Source organism: Muntiacus reevesi, chromosome 2 (assembly GCF_963930625.1).
Source record: "Muntiacus reevesi chromosome 2, mMunRee1.1, whole genome shotgun sequence".
NCBI lineage: Eukaryota > Metazoa > Chordata > Mammalia > Artiodactyla > Cervidae > Muntiacus > Muntiacus reevesi.
Window position 1 is genome coordinate 25,191,438 of NC_089250.1, and position 17,410 is coordinate 25,208,847.

Consider the following 17,410-nt stretch of genomic DNA (forward strand, 5'->3'; position numbering starts at 1 on the left):
GAGGCTGGACAGGTGGAATGTGGGTGGATTTCAGCCCCTCCTCCCCCCACCCCACCCCTCTGGCCCAGGGTCAGGAACCCTCACCCAGGGCACCAGCATCATGGAACAGCATGACTCAGGTGATTGCTGTTTCTGGGGCACCCGGAGCTTTCTCACACATGGTCACCAACACTCATCTCATGGGGGTGCTCTGGCCCCCTGTGGACACCTGCGGCCCATGAAGTCCCTTGAGGGGACATCTCATGAAGCACCCTGGATGTGAACCCCCTTCCCAGCCCAAGAACTCCCCCAACTCTTCCCATCCCAAGAGCAAAGTCCTTGGGGTCTTCAAAGGGAGATGTCTTCCTAGGACTCCTCCCCGTGGCAAAGCTGCACCAGGATCTTCGGTGAAATGCAGGGACCCACCCGGCTGCTCCACTGTGTAGCATGAAGACTGCTAGGAAAACAGCTCTTCCTGAGGGCGTCTTTCTCTGCTCCACAGCGTTCAGGTCTACTCATGGGGCATGACTGGGGCCGCGGACCACGCAGCCCTCCCTAGCGCATCCTCCTTCCTTACTCTGTACACCTCCCAGCATCAACTTCCAGAGTCCCTCCTGTGATCCTCTTTTCCCTTCACGAAGCTCGCTGGCCCACCAGGCCTCAGATGTCATCAGGGGACCCAAAGGAACTTTATGATGGTAAAGTAAGCAAAACTCCCAAATGCTATTTTTTGCCCAAATTAGCCAGACATTTGGGTGGAGGGTGTGGTTTAGGGTTTCAATTTCCTAGAACATTGTAACTTGATTACAAAAATGGGGCGATATTTCCATGACAGCAGGTCTTCAGAAGTGGGATGGGTTACCTTCTGTGTCCGCTGGGCCGATCCAAGTTCATGGCACAGGAGGCTGAGGAGGTGGCTGTGTTCATAGTCTCCGCAGGCCTGAGACACAGCAAAACAAGTGATACTCAAAGATATCCAAAGGTTAAAAACAACAAAATTCTGTAGAGCGATTATCCTTCAATAAAAAAAATAAATTAAGAAAACCCAAAAAGACACATTAGGATCTGACACTCACACAGTTTAGCTTGGGGATACCTGGTTTAATATGCAAAATGTTCCAGTCCAATAAGGGCCAGTTTATAACGAGGGGTTCTGAACTGTTTGAAAGATCCCAAAGTATTAGTAAGTATGTTGATTGTAACCAAATGCAAATTTTTCCAGGGAAACACGCACACACTTTTCCCCCCCCTTATTACTCAGCTTTGGGACACTAAATTAATAAATGCATTGGCTGTTAATCAGATGACATGCTTTTACATTTTTGGTCTAGGTTGAATAAACTCAGTGGTACTAAACAGATTAGAGTTTTCAAGAGAAAAGGAAATAATATTCTTCCCAAGATTATGTTCTTGGATATCACTGTCAAAATGTTGTCTGACTGGAAAACATTTCAGGAATGATTACCTTTCTTGTGTGTTTAATGGATTTTTCTTCTTCAGTATTAACTCTCATAATTCCTTCTCAAAATCTTGTGAAGTAGATCTATTTCCTTTCTAATCTTAATAAACCTACAGTCCTCAAAAATGATACTGATGGTTACTAAAATTCAACATTTTCAAGAAAATCTTTCAATCATACATACTTTCTGGATAATTTTATATTTAAAATCAAATGCCTTTAGATTTTTCTAGGTCCTCTGATATAAATGTGGCATAGTGGGAAATTATATTTAGAAGATTTATGTTGATAGTTCAAGAAACTGGCCAGTTAGATTAAATTTTCAACCTATAACATGGATACTGATTCTTCTGTAGAACAAAGCTAGAAAGAATTCTCTCTGCCTGCCGGCCCCTTGGGATAGCTGGGTGTGGTTTATTTTCTTCTCTGACTGGAACAAAGATATGCAGGAAAATCTTCTTTCTACAACTCAAATTCCTTGTTCTTACAAACAAGCTTAAGAGAGAGAGAAAAAAAAGCAGCAGATCAAGCCTGGCTTAATCGTTTGCTTATATTGGTGCATATACTGGATTTTTTCCAGGTTAACAAAAATAAAGCCACAGGGAAGACGTATGCAGCCGTATATTTAAGCTACTGGCTCACACACAGTTTATTGGCTACAAGTATATAAAAGATACGAAGGCGGAAGAAAAACAGTAAGCAGTTATGAGACATAACAAGTTTTCTTATTCTTTATTACTTTAAAGGAAGCTGGAACTCGATAACAATACACCACATACAGTTCAGAACCAAACAAAGGCTGCTTAGTTATTTATTTTGCATTTGCTCTTTTTAGGAAGTGAGGAAAAAACAGCTCTATTGGCACTCAAGTTTATTTTCAATTAAAATCCCCATAAATTAGAAAACCTCCCATAAAACAGTGGAAATGGAAAAAAATGTTATTCAGAAAAAACTTTTAAGTATCGTAGTTTTCTGTAGCGCACTGGGTTATGTGATCAGTCTCATAAGGCCACTTAAAAAAATTATTCAGCCTCTGTATTCTTCTTTAGGATAATACATAATAGTGTCTGGCCCTCTGACGGAAATACAAGAACAATTTATACTTGCCCAGTTTCAAGCACTGAAAACACCTTCCCCTCCCCCCACAATTTTGCTATTTGCTCAAGTCTCAAACGAATAAACAAGTGGTGCTGAGAGACCAGGGTCCTTGCTGCCATTGTGTTTTTTCTATTTAAAATTCAGAGTATTAAACACAGTTGAGTAAATCCAAGCATACATGACATACCGTTATCACATACCGGAAGCTCCAATCAAGAGCACTGGGCAAAGGCCCATTTCATAACATCATTAAGATGCACCAAACACTGCTGTTCAGAGAGGCTTTGTCAAAGCAGATAATAATGGCCTGTCAGAAGTGTGCAAACTGAAATTTATATTAAATTGTCCTTTTCCTCCTTTATTAGTATGGAATCCAGTTGCATTTCTAGTATATGGGCTCAGAGGTTCACTGAAAAGGCTTCCAGGTTTTAAGACTGTGAAATATCACCAAAGTGAAGTACTAAAAAAAAAAAAAAAATTAACTGAAAAACATTTGAGTAAGTAGGTGCGGGTATAGTAATCAACCATAATGACTTTATCAAAACAAAAGAAGGAGTTTCTCAGGGGTGTGAAGGTAGACTGAACTTGTGAGTCATAAGGTGGAGTGTTTAATTTGGAACAAGTCAAATAAAAGCACTGCTTTCTTTTCCTTAAAAACCTTTGGGACTCTTTATGTTATGTTATAATCTCAGGAAAGAAAGCTCATTCATTAAAAAATTTTTTTTTCCATTTTAAGTCCTGCTGAGTGAAGATGCCTGGGAGACAAATTTTACAAGCTGGCTTCCTGAGTGTAGTCGTAAGTAGGATGTTATCTGAAGAGGCGATGGTAAAATTTTACTTCTTTAGACTCGATATTTTTCTTTGCCGTGGTCATTGATCACACATATGTGCTGAAACAATAAAGGATTTAAATGCATCAGCCTCTTAACAAAATAAGAAGTGCAGAAAAAGGGATGCAGTAATATCATCTCCTACTTTGTTACTCTTCATTTAAATACATATGAACTGGGCTGGCCAAAAAGTTCCTTTGGTTTTTTTTTCCTTTGGTTTTCAAGTAAAAATTAAAGATACAGTTTTCGTTTTCACCAAGAACTTTATTGAACAACATATTTGCTGTTTCGTTCCACTACTTTCTGTCATTTTCAGGCAACTTCATAACTCTGTCTTCCCAAAACTTTTCATCTTTCTGAGCAAAGGACTGTTGCAGGTGCCTTTTACAGCCTTCCAAGGAATTGTTATTTTATTTTTCCATGAAGAGAATTTTGTAAAGACCAAAAGAAATGGGCATCCGAAGATGCAATGTCTGGTGAATACAGTGGATGAATCGGAACTTCCCAGCTAAGCTGTAACAGCTTTTGCCTGGTCATCAAAGAAACATGCGCTCTTGTGTTATCCTGATGGAAGATTATGCATTTTCTGTTTGAGAGCTGCTTTCAGTTGGTCTAACCGGGTGCAGTACTTGTTGGAAAGAATCGTTTGGTTTTCCAGAAAAAACTCATAATAGAGGATTCCCTGCCAATCCCACCATATACACAACATCACTTTCTTTGGGTGAAGACTGGCATTTGGTGTGGTTGGTGATGATTCACTTTGGTTGCCCCAAAATTACTTCCATTCCACATTATTGTACAGTATCCACTTTTCATCACCCATCACAATTTGTTTTAAAGACAATGTTTTCATTATGTTTCAATAGAGAATCACATGTGCACATATGGTCAAGAAGGTTTTTTGTTTTGCGAAACTTATGTGGAACCCAAACACCAAAGTGATTAGCATAACCAAGCTGGTACAAATGGTTTTCAACACTTGATTTGGATATTTTGAGTATGTTGGCTATCTCCCACATGGTATAACATTGATTACTCTCAATTAATGTCTTGATTTGATCGCTATCAACTTCAACTGGTCTACCCGACCATGCAGCAGTGTCCAGCAAGAAATCTCTAGCACGAAACTTTGCAAAGTGCGCTAGACACATTTCATCAGTCACAGTACCTTCTCCATACACTGCACAAGTCTTTTTTTGCATTTCGGTTGTGTCTTTACCTTTCTTGAAGTAATAAAACATAACATGTCGACAATGTTGCTTTTTTCTTCCATCTTCAATATTAAAATGGCTACACAAAAATTCACTAATTTTGACTTTTTAGAAAAAGATGCACACTGATATGACAGCTATCACAATACAATCTAACAAAATTGCTTTGAATGAAGACAACCAAGCGCTACTAGGGCCACCTTATGGGAAAAGACGAACAAACTTTTTGGCCAACCCAGTATGTATTTATTTATATGTGTAAGGATTTATATGTGTATGTATTATGCATATACATAATACACACATATTATGTATATGCACATACACATGCACATATATATGTACACATGCAGGTATCTGTAAAATCTAAAGAGACCACTACACTAAGACAAAAATTTCTTCACTGTTTGAGTTTTGAGCTCTTTTCTGAATCTGGCTTTGTAGGTCTGAAACAACAAGATAGACGCTGAGGGTTGTGGAATATAGGTAGTGGTGGAGACAGACGTGTCCTACTGGTAAAGTTACAGCTTCTACAGTGCAGAGAGAAACAGTTGTAGTAAACACAAATACCGACTCTCCTTTGATCCTTTTTGGGTAGCCAGAAATGTGTCAGAAGTATTTTGATGGCAAGCAACAGAAATGGCGTTGGGTTAACGTAAGCAAAGCGGTGGGGGGTGCGGGGGGCTGTCACTGGTAGGAGATGGGTAGCTCGCAAAGGCAGAGGAAGAGCAGAGTAGTGCAGCAAGTGGAAGCCAGAAACAGGCTCCAGAAAGCAGCCCAGGCCTAAACCCCGAACCTCTTGGTCGTTGTGGTTCTTGGTTTAAGTTTCTAAATCCCAGGGGAGAGAGACGGACTGGTCCACTTTGGGTTTAATGTTTTACCTCCAGGTCATTCAGCAGTGGTCAGGGTCACACACCTGAAGGTTCATGTCTATAGCCATTTCTCCCAAAGTGAAAGAGTTATGAGCTACAAGCCACTGTAATTGGAAACTTCTAGATCTCAAGCACTGACACTAAACAGTTTATTGAGTATTGACAGTTAGTATGGTTGATGGAGACACAGTTGATGACGATGGAGTAACTCAGCAGCAAGCTGTCTTTCTGCTTATTTCCTTCATACAAAATACAGACAATCATAACTGCTTCCATCATCCTAATACCAACCTTGCTGGGCAGTGGTGGGAATTCACTGAGACTAAGAATGCCAAGTGCCCAAAACAATCCTGACACAGAAGACACTCAATAAATGGCAGTCATCATTGTGGCTATTTAAAAAATCTGTTCAATTGGTATCATTGCAATGTTCTTGTGAAAACGGGGCTAGGCATTTGCATGCAAGACTTACATTTAGATCTCTGAAGTATTCATTGTAATCTAAGGCATAACCCACCACAAATAAGTTTGGAATCTCAAATCCAGCATCTGAACAGAGAGAGGGAGGAAAAAAAAAAAAAGAACACAATTTAAATAACATAAATATAAAGCCACCATAAGCTGCTGCTGGCACTTAACATGTGAGGACCTTCTGTTAGGCAGAAAGAATTGAGAAAAGTGGCAAACGACGCATAAGAGGAACGCAGTAGGACCCGGGCCAGAGTGACTACTCAGGGAGACAGGACAAACCAATAAACAGACAGTGAAAAATGACTGCAGTCCTTGTAGACAAAGCTGCGAAAGGGGTCAGGAAGCCCCACGGATAACAAGTATGTCTGAGTCAGGCATATAGTGCTGTTTTTTCAAAGCAAGCAGTATCCAATGATATCATGCCAAAGGAAACAATGCAAAAAGCATGAAGCGCAGTTCAATCAGAAGGTATCCCAATGCTGTAATATGTGAATAGGAAGCCATCCTCCCACTGAACTCAGTGAGTGTCCTTGGCTGGATAAAGGGCTAGAAAGCAAAACCTGAGAGACAAAGTGAAAGGAGATGGGACTGTTCAGCTTGAGGAAGACAAGGCTAAGGGTTACTCTAATGCTAGCCTTTGACTCCACAATGCAGATGACAGCAATTAACTCTGTCTCCACTGAGGTCAGGATGAGAGTGTGCATGTGCGCTCAGTCGCTCAGGTGTATCCAATTCCTTGGGATCCCGTGCACTGTAGCCCGCCAGGCTCCTCTGTCCATGGAATTTTCCAGGCAAGAATACTGGAGTGGGTTTGCCATTTCCTTCTCCAGGGGATCTTCCCAACCCAGGGATTAAACCCACATCCCCTGCATTTGGAGGAAGATTCTTTTCCACTGAGCCACAGCCCATTAAGGTACTCAGGTTAAGTAAAAAAATGAATATATTGAAAGATGATTTTTATTGAAAAGGAATTTTTTGAAAGATTTTTTAATGTGGACCATTTTAAAAGTCTTTATTGAAATTGTTTCAGTATTGCTTCTGTTTTATGTTTTGGTTTTTTGCCCGTGAGGCACGTGGGATCTGATTCCCACCCTGGGAATCTTTACCCTGGTAACGTCTTAATCACTAGACCACGAGGGAAGTCCTTGAAAAGGATTCTTAAGGAGCATGAAATAGCTCTTCTTCCTCAGGTTTTAAAACTGAATAAATGTGCCTATAGCCCACTGATTTTTCAAATTCTTTCCAACGTTGGGGAATCTTCTGTTAGTTTATTACAGTATTGCAAATGAGAGATGTACTTGCTTATTTTTACAAAACAGTACTTTGGCATAGCCAGTGGACTTACAGCACAGAGAAAGTTACCGCCATGGTTGACTACTCACCTCCTCGTTGGTCCTTCTGATCAAGGATGCTTTCACATGGAGAAACCAACTGGTTCCTGCCCGCAGAAAGTGCTAGAGGGGAGGGACTTGTTTTTCTAAGGACTGCACTGTGTGTCACTGTTAGAAAGCCCGTTTGATCCCTCCAAACTGTAGGTTTCTTGAGAAAAATAATCAAAGAGGAGAAGCAGAGCAGAAGAAAAGGTGTCAGAAGATACAAGTGTCATTGAGCAGAGAGGAAAAAGTCAACTATGAAAAAGGACCAAAAAGTACAAAGCCTCAGAAATCCGGGAAGAAAGACAAAAAAACAAAGATTCTGAGTTAGCTAAAAGAATATTAGCAAATCCCAGGAACCCCTGGTTGTTAAGATAATGATGACTTTACAGTGAGTAACGCAATCTCTACAACGGGCATGGGCAACTCAGACTGGGGAAAAGTCGGTTCAAAAGGTCAAACCTTCAAAGCTGTCATGCTGTAAAAAGAACCTTGGACCAGCAGGTCAGGAGAACAGCCAGGAAAGAGCTGACTGGTCTCTAGCTAGTGAGTGAGTGCAGTTCCTACCCTTATATTTGCAGTTGCAGATGCTACTTACAGATGGAGCGCAAGAGTAACAGCCATGACAGTAATCAGATTGCCTGGGCTCAACAGTGAGTGTATGCTTACAGCTTAGTGACCCAGCAAGCTCTTTAACCTGGCTGTGTTCAGTTTCATCATCTGTAAAATGGGCACAGCAAAAGCACCTACTTTAGAAGAAAGCTGTGAGGATTAAACATGTTCATCTCTTTGTATCTCTTAAAACAGAGTCAGACACACCAAAATTTCTATGTCTATCAGTCTTCTTCCATTGTGTAAATAAATTCATCTGCAACTTATTTTTTAGATTCCATATATAAGGACCTACTGTATAGCACAGGGAACTATGCTCATTATTTTGTAACAAGCTATAAGGCACAAGAATCTAAAACAGAATATATATGTGTACAAATGGGCTTCCCAGGTAGCTCAGTGGTAGAATCCGCTTGTTAACACAGGAGAGGTGGGTTCGATCCCTGAGTCTGGAAGATTTCCTGGAGTAGGAAATGGCAACCCACTCCAGTATTCTTGCCTGGGAAATCCCATAGACAGAAGAGCCTCCCATGGACAGAGGAGCTTCATGGGCTACAATCCATGGGGTGGCAAAGAGTTGGACATGACCGAGCATGCATGCGTGTATCCAAATATATATGTACAACTGAAGCACTGTGCTGCACACCAGGAAATTAACATGACAATGTAAATCAATTACACTTCGATTTTTTAATTAAAAAAATATTCTCTTACTAGTGCTATTATTTTATTAATACTGTTGCTGTGACACAAGAAATTTGTAACTAGCTGGATATGTCTAAGTGCATGTCTTTCAACTTCAGTTGAAATTTTCTCTATATAGTATTTTAGATTATTTCCTTAGAAGATTTCTGTTTATTAACCTTGTCCAACCCTAACTATATTCAGATTATATTCCCCAAGCCAATAACTAGACAGGAACATGTTATTGGGTCTATCTGGCCAGAGCTAACATTGTCTAGATTTAAGACATCCACCCAGGAATGCAACTTGTTTTCAGAATAAAGAATCACTGGTTCAGTGTCACTAGCACATTACCCATCCATAGCATGCTTCTCATGCTAATGTTTGTTCAGCTTGCTGATGAGAACTGTAGCCAAATTATCCCAGAGGTTTGAGTGCAAATGTAAGTTATAAAAATCCAGCTGAAGTCTGCCCATGCAAGTGAAAAAAAAATCGCCTCTAGTGTTAGAATAATAAATAATCAAGCAGCTTGTTTATCGTTTCTGGCATTACAACTATTCGTATCCTGGGGAGGATGGAGGAAACTGCTTTAGATGAGAAAACTCCTTGAGAACACATGTCTGAACTGAAGTGTGAAGATGCTATCTAGAGACATTTGCTCTAATTCTCTGTGTGGTTATACTTGTGTTTGGAGGTGGTGGGGCAGAGTCTCAGATTTCCCTTTGTGTGCTAAAATTCCAACTTGCTGAAGGTCAGCACTGTGCATTCTCTGCTCACAGTTCCTGGAGATGGTAGAACCGCTCAACCTTCCCAGTGCTTCTCTGCGTCCAATGTAGACACAGAGTAGGGACAGAGGCCAAGGCAGGAATCCCGTGCATCCAAGTCAGTCCAGGGGTGGGGGGGGTCACATCTCCCTCCAACCCCCGAACCCCATTTTAGCGGAATTCTTAGGAGTGAAGGTGCAAAGATTTTAGAAAAACCTAAAAATAAAAACATCCAATGTACACAACAGAGTTCCTGGGAAAGGTGTAATTAGAAAATGAAAACCCCTGGTTGTAGACGGTTCTGTTGCTGGAGACACAGAGCATTTATGGGACCATCAAATCTTTTATAGCTTCCGTTTCACATAGAATGCTGACAACTAGGAAACGAAAGAGTCTTAAACACAAAACACCACCACTAGCCAATAAACCACCGACAATCCACCGCCCCCCGCCAAACACTTACAGTCAGGTCTAAAGCCATCACTTCTAGGTGTTCTCTTCACCAACAAACTGCCATTAAAAGAACAAAAAAAGTGTTATAGTGATCCAGATAAAATGTTTGTGAATTACAAATAGAATTGAACATCATTAAAATATATATTTGAAATGTGCTTTTTTCTTTTACCCCTCAAGCATGTGGGGCATCAGAACAGCCCTCGAATTCCCTGTGGCTCCTTATCGGTGAGATTCTGGATAAAAGGGAGGGAGGGGGCGTGGGCACTGGGGCTTGGCCAGCTGCTCCTGGAAACAGCTAACAGAGGCATCTGAAAGGGGCTCAGATACACAGCAAAGCATGTCCTCTCCCCCTCCCTCTCTCTCAGGCTAGCTGTCAAATGGGCTGTTTGTTCAGTGTGGTCAAACCCTAATGCCCCAGGGCAAAGGGTTAGTTGTTTGGAATGGACTGCATTCTTTGGAACCAGCGTCCTATGTTAGCATCCTTCTTGGGCAGATTTGGAAAGACAGAAGCAGTGATGATGTGAACATAGTACTCACCTGGCTACCTTGATCATGTTGGGCTTGTACTTCTCTATGCTACTGAGCAAGGCTTTCATGGTTCTCCCAGTTCCAACAACATCCTTAGAAAAGAGGACAGACAAATTCAACCAGATGCCTTTGGGCTGCATTAAAAGGCTTTTCATCCAGACAGATGAGTCTAGTCCTTATTAATAATGCATCATAATTAGAATTGCCATCAAATTAGGAGTCCAAGTAGGAGGCAGAGCTGGTTATATTTTTTAGACAGGTGCATCTTTCTGGAAGCTGGGTTTGGGGGGAATATGTTGGTGACTGTTTCCTCCGAGAATCCTTGAGCTGTGTCAAAAGGCTACATTCAGCGTTTGGAGAGCATGTGGGGCTCTTTATCGAGTGCACTTGGACTCGTGCATGCGCATTCAAGGACTAAATTTGGCCCTGAGGTAATGTAGCACAACACGGGGCGCATGAATTTTCATGGACCTGGGATGCACATCTGAATATGCTGAATGGACAGATAAATGCTTCCCCCGCTCCCCCTTCACGTGCTCTCCCCACTTAATAGGAGATTCGATGGCTGGGAAGTGAGATGTATGTGGACAGCAGCTGGTGACAGCCTGTGAGCTCTGAGGGCACGAGGCTGCCGCGAGCAGAGGCTCACCCTGGCCGATGAGCTGCTGCGCAATTAGAGCAGAATGGGCAGGCGGAATTGATTGTCCGTGGGACAGGAATCAGCTGTCGGGAGCTGATTATCAAAACAACAGGTCTGAATTTAGCCAGGGTCGGGCAGTGCCTTTCGCTGGAGGGTCTACTTCAAGGGTTATGTCTGAGTCAGAACGGCACATACATATGGCACACCCAGGCGGCTGGAACAAAAGCGCGACAAAAAACAGCTCCCCTGAATTTTCGCCAGCTGATAAGACAGGCCTGCTGGGCTAAAGGACCCGTTGTTTCTTTCTCTTTTCTTTTCTTCTTTTTTTTAAATAAAAAAAAAAACAAAACAGAAAAACGAATTAAATTATAGCTTTCCCCTGGATAGCAAATTTTTATACTGATTGTATTTATGATTTAGATGCTGAAGGGAGACTTGTTTCGAGTCATTAGAGGTCACTAGCAAAACACGAATTAAGGGTGAGGAGAGGTCTAACCTTGGTTTTTCTAATAAAAAAATTTGGTTCTGTGGGCTAGTCTTCTCTTCTTTGAAAATGTCTGATTCACAAATAGATCTAAGAACCAATTTAGACATGAGTGGCATTAGATACAAAAGGATAAAATACCAAACAACTATTATTGCAAAGCTTCCATTCTAAGTTATTTGAAGCCAGATTCTAGTTGACTTCTATTCTGTAAATTTGGAGAAGTCTGCACACAGTGGGAATTCAATAAATCTTTGGTCAATTTGATAACAAGTTCTATACTTCGAAGCTCACCATTAGAGTCTTTCAACTTCCAAGTATGGATAAAGAAAAGCCAGCTTACCTCAACAATGAGGACATTCTGAAATTAAAAAAAAAAAAACTATTTAGAATATGATGCAAATCTGGCTCATAAGATAAACACATATTTTACTTGGAGTTAGAATTTCACAGTTAGCTTAGCTGGTCCTCCACCTTCCATCTAACTCAAATGCTTGGAGACAATCCAGGACTTCCAGATTTACTTTTCTAGTTTTTCTGGAATCATGGATGCTGCAACATTGGCATCTATATTCAGGTTAGTGTTGAGCTGTGCTCAGTCACTCAGTCGTTTCCGACTCTTTGCGACCTTATGGACTGAGCCCACCAGGCTCCTCTGTTCATGGGGATTGTCCAGGCAAAAATACTGGAGTGAGTTGCCATGCCCTCCTCCAGGGGATCTTCCCAACCCAGGGATCGAATGCAGGTCTCCCTCATTGCAGGCAGATTCTTTACCATCTGAGCCATCAGGGAAGTCCAAGAATACTGGAGTGGGTAGCCTATCCCTTCTCCAGGGGATCTTCCCCATCTAGGAATCGAACCAGGATCTCCTGCATTGCAGGCAGATTCACCAGCTGAGCTACCAGGGAAGCAGGCTGATTTTAGATCCTTTACCTGTCTAAAGAATTATCCATAATGTCATCCCACCACCATAATTCTGGCAAGTGACCTCCCTGAGTCCTTTGGGATACAAAGCTCACCAAACTTCCCAGATAAACAGCATTGTTAATGGAGACAGCCCTGGGCAGAAGGATCCTATATTTAGCTGGGAAACCTCTACACCAGGGTAGCCACCACAATCTCCAGGGATCTGGTATTTACTCTTGGATTTTCAACCCCAAGGAAGGGGAGGTGCTTGGTTTATATTTTTAGTGATGTAGTTACACTCTGTGCTTTCAAGGCTTCCCTCTGCTTCTCCCCTAGGAACACAGATTATGTTTCATTTTAACTTCTTGAATGATACCTATTCTCCCCACTAGACTATAAACTCTGCAAGAAATGGAGGGAATCACAGTTCTCTTGCTTACTTCCATAGTCTCAGGCACTAGCACAAATACTGCAAACAGATGCTCAGTAGTTATTTGTGAATGAAGGAACAATAACTAATTACACTTATTAATGACAAAATTAACCAATAAGTGGATTTGTAGTCACATGTCAATATTGCCCCATCAAATTAAAATACCACTGTGTTAACATGCTATTCCTGTTTTAAAAAAAAGGTTTGGATATTCTCCTCAATGTAATGATGTCTTTCTTTAGATAACTTTTCATTTATCCCTATGATTCATACACTACTTTAAAAATTCTATCAAACCATATACTCTGGTTATCTTACTTATCTCTCATGCAAAAGAGATCTAAATAATGAAAATGTGAACCAACCAACCACTCTGTTAAATCTGTACTATACCACCTTATGTGTCAACTGCATTCTTAGGTGGAATATCTTTCTGGAAGTGTTTTCCTCTCAAGTATAGTATTTTTATTCATTAAATTCATGAAAGAATCTTAATTTTATCATTAAAATATAAGATTATTTTGTCTGTTTTAAAAATAGGTCATGCCCACAGTATATCCCATGGATCACACTGATGGAGAAGTCCCCTTGGTATCCTCAATGTGTCTGCTATATTATTAACCATCAATCCATCACAACTAGTTAGGATGTGCATTTTTAGTTTGATTGAGGCCTCTTAGCCAACCAGAACACTGGAAGAATACTTGGTTAATTTAACGTCCTAGTTCACAATCTCTTTTTGTTTCAATCTTACAATGAAAAACCTTTTAAAACTGTTAGTCTGCATTCTTGCCTAATTAAATGAAGTGCACTGAACATAATTAAATCTGTTTTTTGAAAGTTCAGGGCCTTGCGAAACAAGAGTCATTCTTGAGGAGATTAGCTTCAACTACAAGATATAGTGATAGCTGGGAATTAGAATTCGGAGAGACACAAATCCAGAGATATAGTGTCAAAATTAATTAAACACATTTTAAAATCAAGGTAATGCATACACATGTTTAAAATAAAATAGAAATGTCTAAACGTTTTCTAGATATTGATGTGTTTCTAACTGGTAAAAGTATTTCAAAATGCTTATATGTTTATATTAAAGTTATGGCATTTTATACAATGCATATACAAAATATTAGGTCATCTAACAAAAACTATTAGTTCATCTAACAAAAACAGTGGTTTTGCCAGTAGTCATGTATGGATATGAGAGCTGGACCATAAAGAAGGCTGAGTGCCAAAGAATTGATGCCTTTGAAATGTGGTACTGGTGAAGACTCTTGAAAGTACCTTGGACAGCATGGAGATCAAACCAGTCAATCCTAAAGGAAATCAATCCTGTATATTTAGAAGGATTGATGCTGAAGTTGAAGCTCCAATACTTTGGCCACCTGATGCAAAGAGCCAACTCACTGGAAAAGACCCCAATGCTGGGAAAGATTGAAGGCAGGAGGATAAGGGGGCGAAAGGGGATGAACTGGTTGGATGGTATCATCAACTCAATGGGCATGAGTTTGATCAAACTCTGGGAGATAGAGAAGGACAGGGAAGCCTGGCATGCTGCAGTTCATGGTGTCACAAAGAGTCGCATACAACTTAGCAACGACGACGACACACAAGACTGACAATACATTTCACTTTATTTTTTTTCATTTTCTCCTAGTTTTATAGAGATATAATTGACATACTTCACTATGTTAGTTTAAGGGGTACAGCATGATGCTCTGACTTAGATATACTGTGAAATGATTACTGCAATGTTTAGTCAGCATCTATCCTCTCATGTAGATACAACACGAAGAAAAAGCAAAAGGGTCAAAAACTTTTTTTCTTTGTGATAAGAACTCTTAGGGTTTACTCTTTATTTAAATTTATCAATTTATTTTTAATTGAAGTATAACTGCTTTATAATATTGTGTTAGTTTCTGCCATATCTTAGGGTTTACTCTTTTAATAACTTTTACCTATATTACTCAGTAGTGTTAACTAGTTATCATGTTATACATTACATCTGTAGTATTTATTTTTATTATAGCTGAAAATTTGTACCTATGACCAGCTCCCATTCCCTGCCTCTGGTAACCACAAATCTGATCTTTTCTCCTGTGAGTTTGGTTTCTGTTTGGTTTTATTATGTTTTAGATTCCACAAATGGGTAAGACAACACAGAATTTGTTTTTCTCTGTCTGACTTATTTCACTTAGCATAATGCCTTCAAGGTCCATTCATGTTGTTGAAAATGGCAGGATTTCCTTGGATTTTTTTTTTTTAATGGCTTAATAAAATTCCATTGTGTATGTATACCACATTTCTGTATTTGACAATAATTTCTTTTATTTTTCCTTTTACTTTTTTGTTGCACCAGACAGCAAGCAGGAACTTAGCTTCCCGATCAGGGATCTAACCCGTGCCCCCTGTAACGGAAGCTGGGGTCTTAACCACTGACTGTAAGGGAAGTTCCCCAAATTTCTTAATATCATATAAACTTAGTACACATTCACTGGGTTTCCCAGGACAATTTCCCCAGTTGTTCAAATGGCTTTTTTTTTTAAAGAATAACTGCTTAACCTTATTGTGTTGGTTTCTGCTGTATAACAACATGAATCAGCCATCAGTTCAGTTCAGTTCAGTCGCTCAGTCGTGTCTGACTCTTTGCGACCTCATGAATCGCAGCACGCCAGGCCTCCCTGTCCATCACCAACTCCCAGAGTTTACTCAAACTCATGTCCATTGAGTCGCTGATGCCATCCAGCCGTCTCATCCTCTGTCGTCCCCTTCTCCTCCTGCCCCCAATCCCTCCCAGCATCAGGGTCTTTTCCAATAAGTCAACTCTTCGCATAAGGTGGCCAAAGTATTGGAGTTTCAGCTTTAGCATCAGTCCTTCCAATGAACACCCAGGACTGATCTCCTTCAGGATGGACTGGTTGGATCTCCTTGCAGTCCAAGGGACTCTCAAGAGTCTTCTCCAACACCACAATTCAAAAGCATCAATTCTTCGGCGCTCAGCTTCCTTCACCGTCCAACTCTCACATCCATACATGACCACTGGAAAAACCATAGCCTTGACTAGATGAACCTTTGTTGGCAAAGTAATGTCTCTGCTTTTTAATATGCTATCCAGGTTGATCATAAGTATATATATATATATATTTCAAATGGTGTTTGTTGTAACTGGCTTGTCTAAGAACATGCAATGATCTTTAATGTCCTTTAATTTAGAAGAGTCTCTCTTTCTGTACTTCTATTTCTCATTCTCACAACTTTATACATTATCTATTTACTATATTCTTTCACACTATCTCACTTCCTTCCCCCATGCCCCAATATTACCTTGTTATGACTGTATCTTCTCATACAGGTTACATTTTTTTCCACTAAAAAGTCAAGCAGTATACTATATCTCTTTTTAGAGCTTGTTTACTTTTCTTGAAGTTCTTAATTGTTTTTCCTATCATAGTCCATTGTCTTATAATACTGTAAAAACCCTTACTGTTTCCTGCCTTTTTTTTTTTCTGCAGGAAGCTCATCTTTTTAAAAATATTTATTTGGCTGCACTGGCTCTTAGTTGTGGTATACAGGATCTTCAATTTTCAGTATATCTTCTTCTTCTTCCTCTTTTTTTTTTTTAGTTAAGGCATGCAGACTCTTAGTTGGGGCATGTGGGATCTAGTTCCTTGACCAGGGATTGAACTTCAGCCCCCTACATTGAAAGCATGGAGTCTTAGCCAGTGGTTCACCAGGGAAGTCCCATTCTAAGCTCTTTTTTCTTAGAAGGATTATAATGAGGAAAACATTGACTAGTTATGGTTTAATTGTCTTTCTCAAAGAATTTTTGGAGGATCAAGAAAGCAAACAGGTTGATAAAATCTGTAACAACAGAAAGAATTTCCTGTGTTATGTATGAACAGTACTAAAAAAGTAAAATTATTTAGTAGGATCAAAAATGATGGGCAAGGGAATACTAGTATAGAAAAACCATCTGCTATTGAAAACGGATTAAGCAGAAAATTAAGAGTTTTTTATTGGCTCTACAGAGCAACCATCATATATATATTTATTTTCCTTTATAGAACATAAGCTATGTTTTCAAATCCTTTCATTAGTGGTACATGAATTGACTCCTGGATCTTTAGTGGCCTGCCTGTTGTGTGAAAAGCTTACCTTGAACAAGAGCAATGACTTTAATACCTTTGGAAGACTGGCTCTGCCTTGCAAAATAAGAAGTAGCCCAAGAGTAGAGAGAAAGTGACTACCCCAACTATGGAAGCGATTTTTCAATACTATCTAAGAAAACTCATCTCTTTACACTTTAGTGGACCAAGATTGGCGACACAAGCTAAGAGAGGAAGACTAACCCATCTTTATACTATCAGTATATAACATGGAAACTGTTATGTAGTAGGTGCTTAGGAAATGCCTGTGGAACAACTCAACAATTCTGACCTCCTTTCTTTCTCTAGCTCATCATATACCACCCCCCCATCTTTCTACTTAATGATGTATAGTTCCTCCTTAACTGAGCTATTATTAAATGTCTTTTGCTTTTAATTTTGCATTAAGAAATCTTCTAAAACTCCCATTTTCTTGAGCGGGCTGCCTTGGGAATTTTTTTTCTA

At 40.0% G+C, this 17,410-nt stretch overlaps 1 protein-coding gene across 9 annotated transcripts in view; it reads right to left on the reverse strand.

Moving 5' to 3' along the window:
* Nucleotides 1–2,141: 2,141 nt before the first annotated feature.
* Nucleotides 2,142–17,410, reverse strand: part of PRTFDC1 (phosphoribosyl transferase domain containing 1) — a 94,946-nt gene continuing 79,677 nt past the window's right edge. For 2 of the 9 annotated variants that reach the window (XM_065919561.1, XM_065919563.1), the window contains 7 exons: nucleotides 11,805–11,822; nucleotides 10,347–10,429; nucleotides 9,817–9,863; nucleotides 7,892–8,013; nucleotides 7,303–7,459; nucleotides 5,922–5,998; nucleotides 2,142–2,996 (listed from right to left, as the gene is read on the reverse strand). In XM_065919561.1, the coding sequence (XP_065775633.1) occupies nucleotides 2,943–2,996; nucleotides 5,922–5,998; nucleotides 7,303–7,459; nucleotides 7,892–8,013; nucleotides 9,817–9,863; nucleotides 10,347–10,429; nucleotides 11,805–11,822 (558 nt within the window). In that variant the 3' untranslated portion in view covers nucleotides 2,142–2,942. Of the gene's footprint in view, nucleotides 3,427–5,921; nucleotides 5,999–7,302; nucleotides 7,460–7,891; nucleotides 8,014–9,816; nucleotides 9,864–10,346; nucleotides 10,430–11,804; nucleotides 11,823–17,410 lie in introns of all 9 variants that reach the window. The other 7 variants (XM_065919562.1, XM_065919564.1, XM_065919565.1 and 4 more) reach the window with 7 other exon arrangements.